The sequence below is a fragment of the Anser anser genome, assembly GCF_964211835.1.
Source record: "Anser anser genome assembly, chromosome: 1".
In the NCBI taxonomy this organism is placed as follows: Eukaryota; Metazoa; Chordata; class Aves; order Anseriformes; family Anatidae; genus Anser; species Anser anser.
The window spans coordinates 47,519,312-47,540,522 of record NC_139720.1 but is presented as its reverse complement, the minus strand read 5'-3'; the positions used below and the strand labels follow the sequence as shown (position 1 = coordinate 47,540,522).

The window sequence follows — 21,211 nt, the reverse complement described above, 5'->3', positions numbered from 1 at the left end:
ATTATTATTATTTTTCCATGAGAACTGCAGTGTCTTTTATACTTCTAGGGCTGATTTTTTGAAAAGCAGTTTTGTGACATAGCCTACATTAAATAATTTTTTTGACAGGATTTTATTTGTAAGTCACTTTGATGCTTTTGAAAATTCTATTCACAATCAATTTTCTTTATTCAGTTATCATACTGAATATCAAATGATAGTGTTTTCTGCCAGGACAGTGCCATGACAGACTAAAAAAATCCTGCAAGGTAAGGTCTGTGAAGAGAGATAATATTTTTTCTTGAAAGAAGCTGGCATCTGGGGATTAAAAAAAATTCTCTATCAGTTCATTTAATAAAAATTCAATATAGTGTATTTTGATATTTAATTATTTTATGATGCTACTTTGTTTTGTAGTTACTTTTGAAGTTAATATCGCTCAAGAATTTGGTGGGTTCATCTTCTCTGATTTAAAAACAGTTACAGAAAGATTATTAGTTTATTTTTCACCCTCTGGAAATAACAGCACAGATATTGAGAAGAATTTTCAGTTGGTTAACATGACAAATTTACATAGGAATATAAAAGTTACATGATTTTTTACTTATATTAATTTTATTTTTTACAGGTACAATTCATATTTACACCATATGCAGACATTTGATGATGATAGGTCAGTCTGCTAAGGTATGGAAAATAAAGAGAAATATTTGAAAAATGCACAGAAGATCAGAAAATGCACCTGTATTTTTCATAACACTGTAGCCTGACATCTATTTCATTGTCATTGCCAGTAATAGCACCTGTCACAAATCAATAAAATTGTCTGGAGGGCAGTGGCCAATTTAAAGGCTTCATGTCTTCGTGCCTCTGCTCCTTCCTCAGCCGTGGGATGGAGCCGAGCACAATGCCTCACTAGTCTTTGAGATGGAATGTCAGAGGGCCCTGGATGCTTTTTTTTCTGGGCAATAGATCGGTTGCAAGTGGGCTTTTGTTTCTTGAAATCTGGAGATATACTGACACCTGGTGGCTACGTTTTTAAATGCAAATACTTAAAAATGACATGGCATTCCTCCCCGCACCCCTTTTTCTTTTTAATTATCTTTGTAATTTTTGTCTTAGTTTATTTTTTTTCCCTATTAAAACTTGAACATAATCTGAATCAGCCTAGATGTAGTTTCTTTTCTTATTAGTCGCTTATATCAGTTGTTCATTGATCAAGAGGGATCTTTCTACTTGAATATCTTTTACTGAAAACAGAAGTGATTTAGCTCCTTGTTTAACATTCAGGCTTTTCTTATGTAGGGTACAGAGGAACTAATCATAGGTATTTCAGATTCTTTTAATTTACGTTAAAAATCTGTAAATTGATTTAGGACTGAAGTTGTGCAATTTTAGTGCACCTTAAGAAACAAAGCAAATAGAAGGGGAAGATACTGTTCCATCAATATAGTAGAGCTAATTCTATAAAGTGAGCAACTGCTGAAATGGCTATCTTGGGAGAGATATAAATGCCCTAAAATTAAGAGCCAATTGTGTAGTTCCTTGGTTATAAATTGATCTAAGTGCAGGCTGTCACCAAACGAGGCAGACTCTATTGCATCCCAAATCAGCTTGTGGATCTAGTTGAAAACTAAGAAAAAAATCACTATAGCTGACACAAAGGAGAGGGAGAACTCTCATAATAACAGTAGATGAGAGGGAAGGGCAGGACTGCTTTCTGGTGACAAGTCTACAATGGGCTGGAATGGTTAAGGTATCTCAGAGGCTAAAATATAATGCTTGCCCACAGTTTCAGATGGAAAAACAATAATAAGCAGGGAGAGTGCTTTGTAGTCAACAAAATATTTTAAAAATTACTATATATTCTTCTTCTTATTTTTTTTTATCTTGTCTTACCAGGAAAATAAGTCTTTGTGTGTGTCCTTAAGTGATAGGAAGTGTATTTATGTAGTATAAAAAACATTCAGTTTGAAACTGGATTTCTTTATTACAGGTGCTGGAATACTTACTTTGGGCCAGTATATGCATGGAATTATCCATTCCACTTTTATCTGTACATTATTTGACATGGAGAGCCACTCTATATGCTGCAGTTTCTCAGTGTTATTTTGATTGTCAAGCTGGCATTCATGGAGAGGTATCCTGATTTACCATATATAACCATAATTTCAGATGCAAATAAGTGGGAAATAAATATTTATTTAAATATTCCTGATTGTTTTCAGATCATATGCATTTAGATTTCTGCCTGTATTCCAAAATTTAACTGCAATGTTGGGTTGTTTCAATGCGTATCTGAATAATCAATTCAAAGTTAAATACATTATTACTTTCTATTGTAATAATAGTCACAGATTTCTAGCATTAAGTAGTGGTCAATCCCCATGCAGATATACAAAAGACATTTTGCAAAGATTTTCTTTTTCTTTTCAACTATTGTTCATAACCTGGCTTTCATTGCCGTCCTTTGCAGTTGCCTGAATTCAAGAATGATGTGACTCTGCAATTACACCCCAACAATCAGAATAGAAAAACATAGTATCAGTTTCAGTTTTGTTTTTGTTTTTTAATACTTTGGACAGGTATTTGCTCGCCGTGGTCTGATTAAAATTGATGAACTGAAGCAATTAGAAAATATCAGTTCTTCTCAGGAAAATTCAGAAACAAAAAAGATTTTTAGAGAGGCCACTCTAAAGGTATCATTTTGAAATTAATTATTAACAGTTACAGTAGCTACAATCTTTATGAGCAGAGCACATAACACTGTTATTTTTTCCTTTGTGCCAGATGTCAGTAATGATTTTCAAAAGAGCAGTATATGAATCCAGAAGAAAACCGAAAAGCTACTTTCGACCTAAGTTAAGATTTAGCCTGAAAGAAGCACAAAATGTAAGTTTAACATTTCGTATAATCCTTCTATTTGTTTGCTATTTGCAGGTGATGATTATATGATATAATTCTGCTTAATACACATAGTGCTGCTCACAAAGAGATGGCTCTCATCTTTCAGTTCCATAATTAACATAATCTGTCATTAAAATGCAGAATAAACTTCAAAGGAGAAAAAAATGTATCAATTAATTCTATGGAGAAAACTTCATTTTTATTGCATTTTTTTTCCTTTAACAGTTACGTTAGCAGTAACAATAAGAGAAATTTTGTTCAAATTCATTCCAAGTGTATGTGGGTTTGCTTTGCTGTGTTCAATTACGGTGAAGATAAAGGGGGTGCTTTGAAAAAAAGCTACAGTGTTTGTTTGTTTGCTTATGAAGACCACTTCTTTTTCTGCAAGATACCATGAGTTAGAGAAAGGTATCCAGAATAAAAAGTAGACCTTTAAAGAGGTAATGAATTCTCCTAAATATCACTATTCCATTGTATTCATTTCAGTTATTGTTAAAGATGAGTGATCCACTGATGTAAGAATTATTAAAAAAAAAGAAAAAAAAAGACTCTTTCATGTGACTGTATTGGCCCTCTTTCTTTTCTTTCTTTCTTTTTTTTTAATTTAAAGAAAATTGGCTGTATTATCAGAAGTAACTGAGATCTCTCATTTGACAATTTAATAATAAAATTATAATGAAGTTATATGAATATGTTACAGATGCAATCTGATTGCATTGAATGCTGCTTTTACATAACTTACACATCAAAGCTTTATAGAAGATTATCTGATATCTTGGTTTCAAATCATTGACTTGAGTCATAATTGATAGTGAATGGCACAATGATTTTGTTCCAAACCTCACTTAATGGAAATTACCTGTTATGTAAATTAGGGCCCAAACCTAAACATGTTCAAGCACGTCTGGTTTGCACATAAAAAGCTGCTGGTCAGCTTTCTCAAGGTTGGTTGATTGTGGAAGACTTAAGTACTACTGAATAGTTATCATTTAAAAGGTTTGCTGAACAGTTGGGATATTAGGATCTCAGCATACTTTCTAACAAATTGTTTGCTCATCAGACATCCACCGTGTTACTAGGAACCTAGGTCCATCACATAGCAGGAATCTCATGTATACAATCTCCAGAAGCTGGAAAATTATCTTCAGTAATTGATTTTGTTCCTAACTTCCCCCACCAAAATTCCCACCAATGTAAAATGTAAATCCCCTACAATGTAAAACGTGTTATGACTGTTTTCACTACCTTATTTAAAAAGCAATAGTATTGAATTTTTGTATTTGTTTCTGCATGCCCTTTGTAGTTTTACAGGATTTTTTGAATGTTTTAAAATTTGAAAGCACTGTTTTATACTCAAGAATATTTTGTAGATTTATTGTGTCAAGTTAATGTGAAAATATGGGGCATTTATTTTTGCTTAATGTTCTGACTTTAAAAACAATTTTCTTTTTTTATTACAGAATATTTATTGGGTAGTATAACAGGTAGAACGGTTACATTTAGAGTTCAGTCCAGCATGTTATAAAACATATTATGCTTGAACTAGCAAATCATTAAAACTCTTCCTCTTTTTCTATTATGCATGTAATTAATTTATTTTTGCTCTTAAACCACCTTGAAAATGGAAACAGGATAGTCTAACCTAGCTTTCACTTTTGAGGTTCTCGTGCACCAATGCAATGTTTGTTTTCTAAATATGAAAGGACAATGCTTATGAAAAAATACTACCAGGAGTAAATTACTTACGATTCTGCTCTCTATTTTAAAAAAGGTATTTAAATGAGACCTGCAGTTTGAGATTAGTCTATCCTGGAATATATATGAAGTATGTTGTTTTCTGTTTGCATAGATGGTGTTGATAAATCCACAGTGTGGGGGGAAAAATACGTTGAATACAATGACACGATGTATTAAAATAGCTTTGTATTAGCTTGCCCAGGTGGCTTTTGAAGATCTCCAAGGAAGGAGACTCCACAACCTGTGCCAGTGCTCAGTCACCCGCACAGTAAAGCATTTCCTGATGCTCAGATGAAACCTTCTGTGTTTCAGTTTGTGCCCATGGCCTCTTTTCCTGTCACTGGGCACCACTGAAAAGAGCCTGGCTCTGTCTCCTTTGCACCCTCCCTTCAGGTATTTACATTGGTAAGATCCCCTCTGAAGCTGAACAGTCCCAGATCTCTCAGTCTTTCCTCATACCATAGATACTCCAGTCCTCTAATCTTGGTGGCTGTTTGTTGGGCTCTCCAGTGTGCCAATGTCTCTTGGGTACAGGGTAGCTCAGAAATGGACACAGTGCTCCAGGTGTAGCTTCACCAGTGCTGAACAGAAGCAAAGGATCACCTCTGTTGAGCTGCTGTCAGTACTTTGCCTAATGCAGCCCAGGATACCATTAGCCTTCTTTGTGTCAAGGGCACATTGCTAACTTAGGTTCAACTTGGTGTCTGTCAGGCCACCTAGGTGATTTACTGCCAAGCAGCTTTCCAACTGGGTGGCCTCCAACATATATTTCTGCTTCCGTATGGGGGTGTTCCTCACGAAGTTCCTGTCAGCCCATTTCTCCAACTTGTCAAGGTCTGCCAGGATGGCAGCACAACCCTGTTACGTATCAGTCACTCCTCTCCGTTTTGTGTCATCAGCAAACTTGCTGAAGGTTGCACTCTGTCCAGTCATCAAGATCATTAATTAAGATGTTAAGCAGGACTGGACCCCTGGAGTACACTGTTAGTTACTGGTCTCCAACCAGACTTTGTGCCGTTGATCAACACCCTCTGGCCTGGCTGTTCAGCCACTTTTCAGTCCACCTCACTGTCTGCTCACCCAACCCACACATCAGCAGCTTGCCAATGAGGATCTTCTGAGGAACAGTGTAAAAGGCTTTATTGAAGTCCAGCTAGACAATATCCACTGCTCTCCCCTTGTCTACCAGGCATCATTTTATCATGGAAGTTTATCAAGTTGGTCAAGCATGACTTCCCCTTGGTGAATCCATGCTAACTACTACTACTGATTTTCTTGTCCTTAATATGCCTGGAAATGGTTTCCAGGTTTAGCTCCATCAATAGACAATATTAACTGTCTTTTTGTGTTTGTTTTGCTTTTTTTAAACCATCAGAAATAGTTCTTTTTGTTTGGAAAAGAGTGATAGTACTGATGATGAGGCTCACTTGTTTTACAATTTTATTTGGAAACAAAAACAGCCTGCCAGCTTTCATGCTATGAATAGTGTCAGATCTTGAAGAGGTTAGTCTTTTTTTCCATCATGTACGCATCTGAGCTTGTCTTTAGGTATTAATTTGGAAGCTAAAATAGAAGATGTGGATGCAGCAAAGTGAGAAGGAAATTCCCAAAATTTTGTCTTGTTAAATGTACCTAGAAACCATTCTGAAGTGTTTTTATTTGGGAACGTGCTAAATAAATAGAACTGAAATGTTGATGGAGTAATAAGCAATGCTTGCAAGTTTTGTGTCTCTGATTTACTTTGTGTGGTAGCAGTTTGGTTAGTGAAGTAACAATCAGGTAAACAGGACACAGAAATATAATGCTGAAATATTTGCTTATGTAGATCTCTGATTTCCTAGCTGTCAATAGTGGAAATATATAGACTTTTTTTTTTTTTTGTGTGTGTGTGCGTGTGTGTTGTGCATTGCATTTTATGTTATGCTATTTGAAAACGTGCAAGTCAGTAAAGGTAATGACATTTTGCTCTCACTGCAGTGCTGAGCATCCCAATCTTTCTCTGATTTTCTGATAAGTGTGTAGTACTTATCTCCTAATGATGAAGTTTGTATTATTATAAGGAAAGATCTGTGTGACTTTGAACTGTGTGGCCTTACTACTCTTTTACTCATAATTTCTACTGTAATATTTCCTAAGTGAAAAGCCATACAGCAGCTGTGTGGTTGCTAAGAAATTATGAAACTTCTTAAGTACTGTACCCACTTAGCATGAGGCTTTGCTATGCCTTTGAAGCATGAAATTCATAACAATTTATGTTACGGTATATTATTTTCTGTTTTAAACATGTACTTTCTTTGTGAAGGAGAACTGTTTTGAAAGAAATCTTGCTTTTTTGTAACTGGGTTTAGATATTACAAGGCTTACATTACTTTTTCCTACTCAGCTGTCATGGCCTCGCACTACTACTGAACGTCTGCTGACAGAAATGTTTGACTGTACTGCAGCTCAGTTCCTTGCCATCCTGGAAGCTCTGTCTGATAGCAGTAGGCATGTGCTGCGCCCAGCTCCTCCTGTTCCTGATGAAATTGAAATTCGTGATGTCATTTCAGAGCTTTTTTTTGCAGGCCTGGAAATCCTCTCAGGTAACAGCATAAAGAACCAAAAAGAATGTTGGAGAGGAGCCCAGACCTCCATTTTTGGTATTTTTTTCTTTGCTATGAGAGAAAGAACTTGCCTGAAGGCATATATTTCATTTATAACAATATCACCTGTCAAGGCAGACATTCTTTTTTTACCTTTATAAACTTTAAGATAAAGGGCCAAATTCTGTTGTCTGTTATATCAGCAATAATCTACAGTCTTTCATACCATAAGACCAGCAATAAGAAGTCAAGGGAAAGGGAGTGGATAGGGAGACATTAGTGCTTATAGTGTTTGCTTTCCCAAGGAACTGCTACGTATACTGAGGCCCCTTTCCAAGAAGTAGCTGGACATCTGCCTACCAATGGGAAGTAGCAAAAAAAATCCCCTTTTTCACATTGCTTGCACAGACAGATTGTGCTTTTTGTATTAAACTGTCTTGATCTCAATCCACAAGCTTTCCCATCTTACTTTCTCCTGTCTTGTTGAAGAGAGGAAGTGAGAGAGTGGCTGGGTGGCCATCTGGCAGGCAGCCAACGTCAATCCACTAAAATTTTTTTTTTTTTTTTTTTAATTCACTATAAGATAGATTTAAAACTCGAGAAAAACACTGGACTTGAGGTTTCCTTCCAAAACATTTTTGCTAGACTATGGGCTAAATATAGCTATAGGTAGAAAGATATTCTGTTAATAAAAGAATCTATAGAGACTAAATACACTTCAGAATCATATTTACATGATATGATTACTGGCTAATTGTACTATAACAGGTCAAATAGACTGATGTAATGAATTGTCTGTTTTAAAGGTGGAATGAGCACTACTGGTATTCAAGGAAGCCATTGCACTGATAATTTTGGTACAATTAATGCATCATCAACCCTTCTGCAGTTGATACTCACAGGTAAACTAGCTCTCAGTTTTCAGAGGACCCAGCAGTGCAAATGCTTGGTGAGCAGAATTCATTTACATGTTAGTAGCAGTTGTATTCATAAAGAGATTGCAAAATGCTGTTCTCTTCAAGTGAGATACATGTTCAAAAATAGAAGTGAGATGTGGTAACAGAATGATTGCCATAAGCTTCTTGAAGATCCTTGGACCAGTCATTGTGCTGCTTCAGAAAATAAGTTATTACTAAGTCAATATGTCTTTTAGCTGAGTGACCATGTGCCCAGCTGATACGACAACTGTGGAACATTCTTAGGACTGTAGAACACTGCTGAATATATTAGCTAAGCCACTTGCTTAGAGATCCAAGGATCAAGAAATCCCTTTTCTTCCTTACTGTGGTTTGAATAAACTTGAAGCGTGAGAAAATAGACTCCCTAGGTGTACATTACATGTTTTCTAATACAGTAATGAGAAATGCTCAGCCATCTTGCAAGAAGATGTTTATGTTTCTATTAATTATTTTTTAGGAAATTGCTGGGAAGAAGTATTGCTGTGGGAGGATACCCAGATTTAAGCTCTTTCTGCAGCAGGAAGGACTATGTCCTTGATATCCTCTACACAGGAACATTACTAAGTAGTACAGCCTCTTTAGAATGTAACAGGACACTGCAGATACATCATTACAGCAGTGCATAAGTGTAGGCATTACAACAAAATAATGAAGCTATTGTATTGTAGAGTTGTTAAGAAATCCTTCAAGATTATACTGACTACAAAACCATGGAGTTTTATCTTTGCATTATAATACCCAAATTATTGCTTAAATTAAACTTCTGAATACACATATATGTAAAATATTAAAGACTAAATATTTTTTGTCATCATTGCAGGAGAAAAGGGGGTGCCTGGAGATGCTGCTGTGAAATTTGTAAAATTGGCTTTCAGCTATGAGGAGTGGGATGTGTTTGATTCTGCTGTTGAATTTGTTACTAATTTTCTTCAGGTAATCCTGATGCTATTTAGAAATTCTTTATGTAGCCTTTTCCTATGTGGGTAAGGAGGAGTATTCAATTTATAGATTTTTAAGACAGATTTCCATTGGTTGTTTCTATCAATTAGGCTCAAGATGACCCAAGATGGAAGAAGGCAGAAATAGAACTCAAACTTCTGGCACTGATGCAACCTTTACTATTTCCGAGAAAATTTAGATGTGGCTTTTCTGATAGTGAAGCTAATACCAGAGAAGCTAGGATGCCTCGTGGTTCTGATAGGAAGCAAACATTAAGAAGTGAGTGTTGTTCAGTTATAGCTGTGTTTGCATTTCAAATATTTTTGCAGCAATAAAATCTTTGCAGTTTATTGTTTGAAAACTGTATTGTATGGTGCGTACAGTATTCTGTGAAAAAAAGAATAGCAATTGACAAATTGCAACCTACTGATTTTTGTCCAATTTTCATTTGCCAAATCTGACTTCATACTGTTTTTCTCAAATGTGAAATAGCCTGATTAGACATGTATCTTGTCACATACAAAGATGTAAAATGAATGAATGTATTCAAACAGGTTTTGAGGAGAAAAAAGTGAAACAGGTATGTTCGACTTTCTTTTGTCCATTCTTATACTTCATTTATTTAAATTTTCTTGCCATCAAGGCAAGAAAAACCTGTTGAAGTAACTAATTTAATTCTATGACATTACAAACAAAATTCAAATATCTGGAAAAATTTCTATTTAAAAAATAGCAATGTTCACTTTTCACAAAAAGTGAGAAAACATAGGAATATCTGTCCTCTTTGTATTTACTATTTCTTAGACCATATTATCTGCTGGCATAAATTTGTAAGTGAATTCACTGAAATGTGTTCAAACTTAGGTTTGTAACTAGAAATAATGTCTTGCTATTTCTTTTTTCCCTTTTTGATAAACAGTGAATGTAGAGGGTTCCTTAAAGTATGGAGAGCCTTCTCATGAACTGACCATTTTGGCAACAACAGTATTTTCCTGTGTCTCCACATCTAAACAGGTATAACAGAAGTAGAGACATTTCTGAATTAATTACTTAATCTGTAATGAATGTGCATAATTTAAGACCAAAGGAATCAGTTGCATTGACAAACTACAACAACTGAAAAATAAAATAGCAAAAAAGAAAAAAATGTACCTCTAATATGTGATCAATTTTTGATTATATTTTTTTATTTATCTTTATAATTTATATTATTTTATTTATAATTTTATTGGAGATATGTAATCAGGCGACAAGCATTTAACAGATATTAAATCAATTTGGAAAACCATAGACTTATTTGCATGTTTCTACCAATCAGAGATTGTACTTCTTTCAGTATATTTGATTTAGGTGGGCAAAAATGCTCAGCTATATAAAACATTTCTGCAATATTTATACAAACGAGAGCCTAAGGAATGAAAATGCCTTTATAGCAGCTGTATGCCTGCAGTTAACGGTAAATTCTCATAGAAAGCAAACAAAGAAGCAGCATCAACAACAAAACCAAGACGAGTGGGACTTTCCTGTACTGAAGTCTCTACTACAAAATAATGCTTTTCTATATCTAATGGTTTATTCCCAGAATAACCACCTGTAGTTTACTTGCTCAGTCAGATTTTCCTTAATTTGCTACCATGAGAAAAAAAAATACAGTTAGTTATAATTTGTTTTCCAAAAGACTAAAGAAAAAACATCCTTAGGAAAAAAAAAAAAAACAGAAACAAAAACAAAACTGTTCTGCTAACATGTTGCTGGTCTTCACTGCAAAATTAATTCTAGATATGGTTTGAAAATTGCCTCAGTTTGAGTATAATTAGGGCATACACGTTTTTTATTTTTAGTGTCATATTTTCAGTAAAAATATCCTGCCTGTGAGGTGGTTATACCTTCAGATAGTGTAATTTGTCAGCATTTTTTACATGACCACTGTATTATGGAGTCAGGTTTCCTGTATTTCATGGAATCATAGAATGGCTTGGGTTGGAAGGAACCTCAAAGATCATCTAGTTCCAATCCCCCTGCCATAGGCAGGGATGCCACCCACTAGATAGGTTGCTCAGGGCCTCATCTAACCCGGCCTTGAACACTTCCAGAGATGGGGCATCCACAGCTTCTCTGGGCAACCTGTGCCAGTGCCTCACCACCCTCTGAAGAATTTCCTCCTAACCTCTAATCTAAATTTCCCCTTTTAGTTTAAAACCATTCCCTTTCATCCTATCATTATCTGATTGAGCAAAAAGTTGCTCCCCATCCTTTTTATAAGTCCCCTTTAAGTACTGAAATCTTGCAATGAGATCTCCGTGGAGACTTCTCTTCTGTAGGCTGAACAGCCCCAGCTCTCTCAGCCTTTCTTTGTAGGAGAGGTGCTCCAGCCCTTTGATCATCTTTGTGGCCCTCCTCTGGACCCACTCTAACAGCTCCACATCCGTCTTGTGCTGGGGGCCCCAGCCCTGGATGCAGCACTCCAAGCGGGGCCTCACAAGGGCAGAGCCGAGGGGGACAATCACCTCCCTCCCCTGCTGGCCACCCCTCTGTTGATGCAGCCCAGGCTGCAGTTGGCCTCCTGGGCTGCAAGCACACACCGCTGGCTCATCCACCAGAACCCCCAAATCCTTCTCTGCAGGGCTGCTCTCAATGAGTTCATCTTCCAGTCTCTACTCATGTCCGGGATTGCCCCGACCCAGGTGTAGCATCTTTAATCTCTTAGCAGATTTAATGTCTTCTGGTTCATCTACACTTTTCCGCAAATCTCCTCTGTACCTCATCTGCCCACAGAAGGAAGGCAAATTATCCACTTAATAATGGAGAATTCACTGGTGGCGAAGTTATGTGATGTAGCTGAGTCAATCTAAGAGCTTGCTGCCACCAAGCAAGTGGCAAAAGTGTCTTGATTTACTTCTTTTACAGTCTTTTTCTTCAGCACTTCCCAATATACATGAAATCCTATACTCATGTACATACAGATGCACGATAGTATGGATATAGTGGTCTTGTGTGTCATTGTACTTGGGATACTAGTCCAACTCTGGTATAAATGACAGTGAACATGTGTACTGATCCTTAATCACTGCTTAAAAGGTGTTAACGCAGTGTAGACAGGCTCTCTTGCCTTTTAAGGTGTGTTAATTAGGAGGTTAACTGAATGGAGTTTTCAATTTGTTAATTATTCTCGTCATAAGGTGTAGATATGTTTTAAAACTTCTTTCAGTTGTTAGATATTCCACTGCAACCTTTTTTTTTTTTTTTAGTTAAGTTGTTCTTTACTGCTTCCTCATCTGAGATACACCAACAACCCGTGGAAGTCCTCGCTGTCAATGCAAAATAAAGCCTTCTAATTTAGATCTACTGCAAATATTTAAATACTCAAATAAAACAATTCCCAAGGTTAATATACCTGTTAAAATACATTCCAGTTTTCCCAGAATGTGTTGACTGTTATAGCATTTCACAGATAGTTAATTTCCTCATCTCTCCCATGTAATTTTCATTTCACTGCTTTTTTTGTCTGTATGACTTTTAAAAGCTTGACAATAAAAAAGGAAACATTAATAATAATAAAAAACTTATAAACCCATATTGTCAGGAAAAGAAAAGCTTGGGTGGTCTACCAGCAACTACTTTAAAAAAACATGTATTTCGTAAGCTTTCAAAATGTTGTCACCCTTATAATGAAGATAAATATGATACTGATTTATTTACTTACTTTGAAAACTTTTCAGTGTTTATGTACTGTATATATATATGCCTGTTTCTACAATTATGTTTTTTTTTTTTTTTTTTTTTTTTTACAGAATATGCAACCTGACAAAGAAATACTTTTTGATGTAATAACGTTTTTGTGGCAGAAATGTAAAACGGGACTTCAGCAAATCCAAACAAGTGGAAGTGGATACTTTCAATATATCCACAAATACAAAGCTTGCAAAGTACTCCTTTATTATAATATGTTTCTCTTAATATGAGTTTTGTCTGTTATAGTAAAGCCAAGATAAAATACTGGTGGTCTCCAGTTTAAGTACATTTTCATATGGTAAAATGCAGATAAATTGAATTCACTGAAAATGTGGATTGTACATGCACTCTGATCAGAATGTGCTCCCATATGCCATATCAAAATATCTCTTACCTTTTTTCCAGTAAAATAACCCACTGTCTGGCAGTGGGGCATCATAGAAAGAAGCTAAAATAGTGAAAACATTTGGGCACGCTGTGAGAAGCAGCATTTTGTGTGTTGTGGTGGAAAGCATGCATATAGTTCAGGAAAATTCCATAGATCAACTGAAAACAGTAGCAGAAACCTTACAGCTTAATAGAAGGGAGGTGGATGTCAGCAGGATTTGGCCCACTCAATAGAGCCACAGCCTTATCTTGAACTTTTCCTGAGACTGCAAAGCTATTGGTGAAATGCTGTCATGTGAAGGATAAGTTGGTAGTTTCACAGGGCTACCAGTAAATAGTTGATGTAGACCAAACAGTTTCTGGAGGAGTGCATTTTGTGACCCTGATTCCTATAAAAAAAATGAGATTCACCAGAATATAGCTTACAGTTAATTTCCTCTGTGGGTACAATAGGAGCATTCAGGTCTCTCTTACACAGTTTAAGTGGGAGGAGATGGGCAAAGGAGAGGCACATGATCATATCTACTGTAACGCTTACCACACTATGACAAGATATAAAGGTTGTGCCAGTAGGATGTTCTTAAACCTTTATAGAATAATAAAAAAATACTTGATTTCTGAAAGTAAAGAAACAAAACAAAACAAAAATTGTGTTCTGTCTAAAGAAATAGAGTATCTTGTCCTGGTGGCATTCAAAAATAAAAAATAAAAAATGCAAAAGCAAAAAAAAAAAAAGCCAAGTACAAGGAAGGAGTTGTGGTAAGGTTTATAAATGTTTTTTAACAATTTTGAGTGCAAAACCATTTCTGCTTCTGTAATATACGTATATCTTCAAAAAATGTTTTAACTCTGTTTTGTTTCTTTTTATTTCTTCCCCTGCTTTTTTTTAGTGGGTTTATGTACTCTGGATAATAAATGAAGTAATTCAGAAGAGTAACATAGCAGACATTGATGTTGTAATGGTAATAGAGGTAACCTTAAATCTAACTGCAATATTGGAAAATATAGCTGATTCTACAAGTGAATCTAAGAAAAAAGCAGGTAAAGCTTTCAACAAAAAAGTAGCATTCTTTCAAGAATAGCTTAACTTTTAAAGATTGGAATTTTTCAGAATTAAAAGCTTTGACAAATAAACATATTCAAAAATGATTGTAAAGAGATTGTATAGAGTAGTATGATAAATTTTTGTCAACACAATTTCATTCATAATCAGATGTAGCGAAACCTGATTTTCAAAGGATTTATGCCTTATTCCCTTCCATTTCCAGTTCTACTGAACTAGTCCAATTTTGAATCACATCTTTTATGACTCATCTTCCGCACAGTTTTTTTTTATATGTCTCTTAGCCCCTTCTTAGTAGCCTCAGATCATCCATAAGTTCTCTGAATATTGGCTAGGTGGAAGGCAGTATGTGCTGTGGCTCATTTGGAGTGCTCAGTTGCTGGTTGACTAGGGACAGTGCAAGCAAAAGAGGGAAATACTGAGTGCATACTGAAGCTTTTGCTTTTATTGGGTCATTAATTTGTATCTCTTGTCTACACAAGTATTGATTTTTGTGTAGGGATTTAATTGTCTTTGAAAATGAACTTGGCTGATGTCATTGGGATATAAAGCAGTAACATTAAACAGATTTCCTTAAAAAAACCTCACTAACGCTGTAAAATATGAATATTTAGACATAATTTTGAAAATTCTCTTTTGCAGATGTAGGATCTTGTAATATTAATGTTATTTTTCATAATTGGTTTACAATAGCTAGATAGTAGATGTTAAAGACCCTTTTAAATCATATCTAGGAGCAGAAGACAATAACAATATGTTTTGCTTTTTTGAAAGTAAGAAAATCTTGGTACACTACTATTCCATTATAAGGTAGAGTAGGAGTTGTTTTCTGCTAGTTATGAAAATCATACCATTCTGATGGAGGTTGGATGAATCCTCTTTGCAGCATAACAATTATTCTTTTTCTCTAAGTGTAAATGCTTTTTTTTGGAGGTAAAAAGCTACATAGTTAGGAGCCATTGCTCAAAACAGGCTGTTGAAAAGCCAGTCAAACACATGTTTAGTGTGAGTTTTTTAACTGAATGAATGCTGCGTGAATACAGATTTTCTTATATATGAGAAAAATCTAGTGAACAAGCAGAAATAAATAGGCAGACAAGGTGCAGAGCTCAGGAGTGACTAAAAGGTTGTCCCTCTGAAAGGGCAAACATTAATTTTGGCAAAAAGTTGAGACCTATAATTGAGAGCAAAGAAGGTGTTTCCTCTTGTTTTGGAAAGACAGACATAAGTTTGGGTAAATTCTTTATAAAAGAAAATAATTTAAACAATCAAAATGAATGTTAAAGGGTGATAATACCCCTTCAAGGAATATTAAACTGAAATGTTATGAAACAAAAAATGTGACCTTACATATTTACAAACCACCCTATAGGTTAAATTATCATTAAAACACTTGTGATATACAGAAAAATTGATTTTACATTTTTAAATCGATCAAAATATATGTGAATGCTATAACAGTGTAAGGAACTATGAAATGAGTCCAATTTTTATTGGCTTCAATCTAATGTTACTATGAAATATAGGGTACATTTAAAAATACAACTTCATTGGATAATCTTATACTAAATTATTATAATTGTACATGGGTAACTATAGTGTTTAAACTCTGAAAATCTTTTCAAGAAACAATATAATTACCTCCTGTAGTCTAGTACCAAAGAAATAAATTATTGCCAGACACTAAAGTTAGTGGTAGCTCTAATCAAACAGTAATAAAATTGAACACATTTCATTTTCATTTTCTGATTTTTTTTTCAGATAAAAAAGGAAAAAGAAGTGTCTCTCTCTCAGAAGATGAAACCTGTGATACTCCTGAAATATTGATGGTAACCTCTAATTTATTTTCATTAATACGGCTTTTTTGGATAGCATAAGAACACTTATTCCTGCTTGAAGCATTTTCATACTATCTTGTATTTAGTTTTATAAAGTTGAAATGATTAATGTAGTAATTCTAGTGCAGAGGAAAAAAGAAGATATTTTTTCAAATTAAATAAAATCTGAAAATGTGTAGTCTTTTATAGTCATCTGTGATATGGAAGAAATTTTATTTGAAATTGTTTTTACAGCATGATCATACTGATTTCTAGTCTTTCATGCCAATGCATAGTACAAGCTTTAAAAGGTTTAGTAAAACATCTTTTTAAGATCACACAAACTTTATCCTTCATTTAGGGAGATATTTTGGATTGTGCTTTTGATCGTTTGTTTTTGTAAGGGTGATGTGGAATCAATGGAACATCCTGGGAGTCCTTGCTTTGTTTAATGTGTTCAGTACTCAGCACTGTGCAGTAATGTCAAATCAAATAGTTCAAAATTACTTAATAAAACACAACAAGAAGAAAAGACATGCATCTGTTTGAGGATTCAGGAATTTTGTCAGTAATGTCTTAATGCCTTAACACATGGAGAAGCTTCAATTCAGTGACAGTCTGCTTTCAGGTGTTGGTTACTGAGATGCCAGTGTTTTCGTAACACCTAATGGAACGTTACAAAATTACTTGTGAATAATACTGTTTGTAAACTTAATTCTCTAAGTTCATTTTAATTCTGCTGTGAACTAGACTCTTTGACTTAGTAAATTGTTTATTAAGAACTTAGGGAAAATTCATCCTAAATTATTAAAATTTCATTTTCATCTTAGAAAAGTCCTACGGAACAATTACAATTTGCTTATGAAAGTCTTGAAAAAGCAATTAATGAAATCAACAAATCTCGCTTAATGACCCTTCTACCAGATGGAACGTCGATATTTGACAACTGCTGTACAAAGGTAAATTCTACAAAAAGCTACATGGCAACAAACTCTATAAATAATATATTGGATTTTGACAACATGAAACTCATATTTTCTTCTTTCTTATAAATCTTTGGATTATCAAATGAACTTCATTTTTTGGTCACATGTAAGAAGAGAATAGAAAAAATAAATCTGTGTAGCAGACAACATTTTCTCATTCAGTAAGAAACTATAAACTCTTTTAGGTTTTCTTTTTGTTTGGAAATAAATGTAATTTGTAGTTTTCTTCTATATTGCAGAAACAGAAATCCTGTTCATTTGTTTGCAACTATTCATTATTATAAGTAATTTTGGCTGTTGGAGGGAACCCAGTTTTTCTAATGTTACCATTTTACACCAACATGATCTTTGTTTTGTGGACTGATAACAAAATAAACCAAAATTTTCTACAGTTCCATATTTATTATTAATCCTGTTTCCTATTGATTGCCAGTTTTTGTCTATTCTTTGTTTATTTTCCATGCTTCTCTATGTCTAGATGTTGTTCTTCTGTGCTTTCTTTAATGACTGCATACTGCAGCCATTAAGTTTAAATACTGCAATTATGATAAAATTTCAGAGTGTTTGTCAATTTACTGAAATAAGTTTGTGCTTGCTTAACTACCACTTTCTATTTATTAGGTGGACTCAAATGGCCAGAATTTGAATTCTGTTTTGGGTTTGGGTAATGATAAGACAGGAACACGTAATAATTTTTTAATGGATTTACATCTGGAGCTCATTCAGGCCCAACATCGAATAGCTGTGAAACTTCTTAAAATGACACAAGGTAAGTTGCAGTAATGCTAAATGATCTTCATAGGTTGCTTACAGTCCTCTGTTAATGTATTTTGTGATACTAAGAAATAAAGGAGCATTTATTTTCTGATGAGGAGCAATTGGAGGGCACTTGGTGCTTGGTGCATACAGACAGAAATAATAACTGAATTTGTAGAATTTTGATTTACCACATGATACTTATCTCTAATCTATACTAGATCAATAGGAGTTAAACTTTGCTAACAGCCACTGGTTTTGATTCCTAGACAATTTTTTTTATGATGTTTCATTTATAACATATTTTCAGTTAAGAAGTTTCAGTCAATAAGAGAGAATTAGGGAATGTGCTGTAGATTTTTTTTTTTGTCTGTAATGCAGGAAATTTTCTCTGAAGAACGAGGCTTGAATATTATAATCAGTGTTTTTTGTAATCTCACTTTCTACTCCTATAAAGTTGTTCTTACCTCTTCCAAGTCAGCAGAATTCCCACTCTTGCCAAATATATCCTGAAAAAGTGCTACTGTTCTTCCATTCCTTTTTTTTTTTTTAATTAAAAGCTAGTGTTAGCTTGACACTATAGGGTTCCCATGTGAACTGCTCCCTGTGATCAAACATGTTCCTTCTTTTCCTGTGATGTTAGTGTAGAGTTAGAGCATGAGGGTGGAACATTTTTACTGGCTTTACCTGTCCAAGAAATTTTCTTTTAACTAAGGAAAAGAGCACAAGGTGAAGCAGAGCTTTACTACAGAACTCTGTATCTGCCTCTCACTGAAATCTTTCCAACGACACTATCAGAATGAATGACTCAGGATTTCCTTCCCGTATAGGTGTTCAAAAGGATGGCAGAAGTCTTAATTCTAGCAATTACCATGTGAAGATTATTGAAGATTCCCATTATTTAACAGGTGAGGTTTATTAATTAAGATTTTAGAAGTATAATAAGTGATTCTTGCTGTTTTATAAATGTCTTGAAATATCTATTTTACAGAGGCAGATATAATAGGAAAAATAAAAAAGAATAAGCTATCCAGAGCAATCTTTTTGATGCAAAAGGCTGCACAGATATTCCCTGAAGAGTTAACTACTTCTTCCCAAAAGCGGTTACTAGAGGTAATAATAAAATCATATGATAGAAAAAATTTAACGTTATCATAGTTTTTCATGTTCTATAAAATTAATACTTGGATTACCCCTTCTTACAAATAGAATTAAAATGGAAGGAGCTTAAAGGAGAATGAGTGTTTTTAACTTCTGTTGCCAGTTTTTCCTTGAGAAGTTCCTTTATAGTGGAAAAAATTAAAGGGACTTAAAAGTAGGAAAGAGGATGTCCCCTAATTTTGTGTACATGTGCATATTACAGGAAACCTGAAAGGAATTAACTTTGTTTCTACACTTATTCACCTAGACTTTGCCGTTTTCTAACACATAATCACCTGTACCTTGCCAAAGTATCTTGCAGGTTTTCTTCTTTCCCATTGCAACCGTCATCATCCTATTTTTCCCCAATTCTCTAAGTTGTCTTAGATTACTTTGACCGGTGATGATGACAGAGGCTTTATTTGGTTCTTATTAAATAAACATTTCGGAAGTTGGAGGTTTTGGAATTTATTCAGGTTAAAAGTATATTCTTCGTGGGCTCATTTCAAAGTCATAGGAAATCAGTGGGAGTCTTTCCATTAAGTGAGATTAGAAACTTTTGTAACCAACATCTGTCCATTCAAATTGACTTACCATCAGCGGAGCACAAAATTTCTTTATAGTCTATACAAATAGAGATACCTGAAATTCACACTATATAATATATGAAATACGTATTTTAAACAAGAAATTACTAGCAAGTGTTTTTCTCTTAAGTGCTCCAAGTTTGGAAGCATGATAATTAAGACTTTTATTATTATTATTATTATTTCAGAAGAATGCAAAAACTGAACCAGAAAGGACATACTAAAAAATCTACTATGTTTGTAAAATATACAGCACATATGAGTATGAGATATAATGATATCATAGGAAAGTTGTAACTGTAGTCACCAATGAAGACTTACAAGCAATTCCCAAGAAACGTGTGGTTATCCCAAACAAATGTTTGTGAAGGCCTTATGTTGACCTTCATTATATTTTTATTCTGTGCACTTTTCATAGGGAAAGAAGTAGGTAAAAGAATATATTTGCAGCCAGTTGGCAGAAAATGTCAGAATTAACTTTGCTTGGACAAACTTAGCATGGCGATTTTATATATTTGTATTATGATGAAACGTTTAATTATATGCTCAATTAATTTTCCTCCTCGAGGTGGACAGTATTCACTTCATGAACAGAAAATTCGTATTTTTATTTTCATTCTTCTGCGTAGGGGATTTTGCCTTTTTTATCATAAAACATCCAAGAGCTCTACATAGAGTTCATAGAATCATAGAATCATAAAATATTTTGGGTTGGAAGGGACCTTAAACATCCTCTAATTGCAACCCCCCTGCCATGGGTAGGGACACCTCCCACCAGACCAGGTTGTTTAAAGCCCCATCCAGCCTGGCCTTGAGCACCTCCAGGGATGGGGCATCCACAGCTTCTCTGGGCAGCCTGTGCCAGTGCTTCACCACCCTCTGAGTAAAGAATTTTTTCCTCATGTCTAATTTAAATCTACCTTCTCTTAGATGAAAACCATTACTCCTTGTCCTATCACTACGCTCCCTGACAAAGAGTCCCTCTCCTGCTTTCTTTTAGGCCCCCTTTAGGTACTGGAAGGCTGCTATAAGGTCTCCCTGGAGCCTTCTCTTATCTATGCTGAACACCCCCAGCTCTCTCAGCCTGTCTTCATAGCAGAGGTGCTCCAGCCCCTTGATCATCCTTGTGGCCCTCCTCTGGACTTGTTCTAACAGCTCCAGGTCCTTCTTTTGCTGAGAGCCCCAGAGCTGAACACAGCTCTCCAGGCAGGTTCTCACAGGAGCAGAGTAGAGGGGGACAATCACTTCCCACAACTTGCAGGTCATGCTTCTTTTGTTGCAGCCCAGGATACGGTTGGCTTTCTGGGCTGCAAGTGCACATTGCTGGCTCATGTTGAGCTTCTCATCAAGCTAGCTCCCCAAGTCCTTCTCCTCAGAGCTGCTCTCAGTCCATTCTCCACTCAGCCTATATTTGTCCTTGGGATTCCCCCTGCCCAGACGCAGGACCTTGCACTTGGCCTTGTTGAACCTCATGATGTTTGCACAGGCCCACCTCTCAAGCCTGTCCAGGTCCCTCTGTCCCTCTGGATGGTTTCTGTTCCCTCCAGAGTGTCGACTGCACCACACAGCTTGGTGTCATTGGCAAATTTGCTGAGGGTGCACTTGATCCCACTATCTGACTTGCTGACAAAGTTGTTAAA

The 21,211-nt window shown here is 35.2% G+C and overlaps 2 protein-coding genes across 8 annotated transcripts in view; one reads left to right on the top strand and one right to left on the bottom strand.

Annotated features, from left to right (window-relative positions):
- Positions 1-883, bottom strand: part of CDK17 (cyclin dependent kinase 17) — a 133,274-nt gene extending 132,391 nt beyond the window's left edge. Inside the window, exon 1 of the mRNA XM_083845322.1 lies at positions 874-883. The gene's annotated coding sequence lies outside the window, so the exon portion shown is untranslated. The remainder of the gene's footprint in view (positions 1-873) is intronic.
- The window catches only part of CFAP54 (cilia and flagella associated protein 54), a 107,168-nt gene continuing 86,489 nt past the window's right edge, over positions 533-21,211 (top strand). For 6 of the 7 annotated variants that reach the window (XM_083845206.1, XM_083845208.1, XM_083845210.1 and 3 more), the window contains exons 1-16: positions 533-666; positions 1,976-2,119; positions 2,565-2,678; positions 2,770-2,871; positions 7,007-7,205; positions 8,012-8,107; positions 8,985-9,097; positions 9,214-9,382; positions 10,023-10,117; positions 12,895-13,029; positions 14,113-14,263; positions 16,047-16,114; positions 16,933-17,061; positions 17,710-17,857; positions 18,675-18,752; positions 18,836-18,957. In XM_083845206.1, coding sequence (XP_083701332.1) covers positions 643-666; positions 1,976-2,119; positions 2,565-2,678; positions 2,770-2,871; positions 7,007-7,205; positions 8,012-8,107; positions 8,985-9,097; positions 9,214-9,382; positions 10,023-10,117; positions 12,895-13,029; positions 14,113-14,263; positions 16,047-16,114; positions 16,933-17,061; positions 17,710-17,857; positions 18,675-18,752; positions 18,836-18,957 — 1,887 coding nt within the window. In that variant the 5' untranslated portion in view covers positions 533-642. The remainder of the gene's footprint in view (positions 667-1,975; positions 2,120-2,564; positions 2,679-2,769; positions 2,872-7,006; positions 7,206-8,011; positions 8,108-8,984; positions 9,098-9,213; positions 9,383-10,022; positions 10,118-12,894; positions 13,030-14,112; positions 14,264-16,046; positions 16,115-16,932; positions 17,062-17,709; positions 17,858-18,674; positions 18,753-18,835; positions 18,958-21,211) is intronic. The other variant, XM_083845207.1, reaches the window with a different exon arrangement.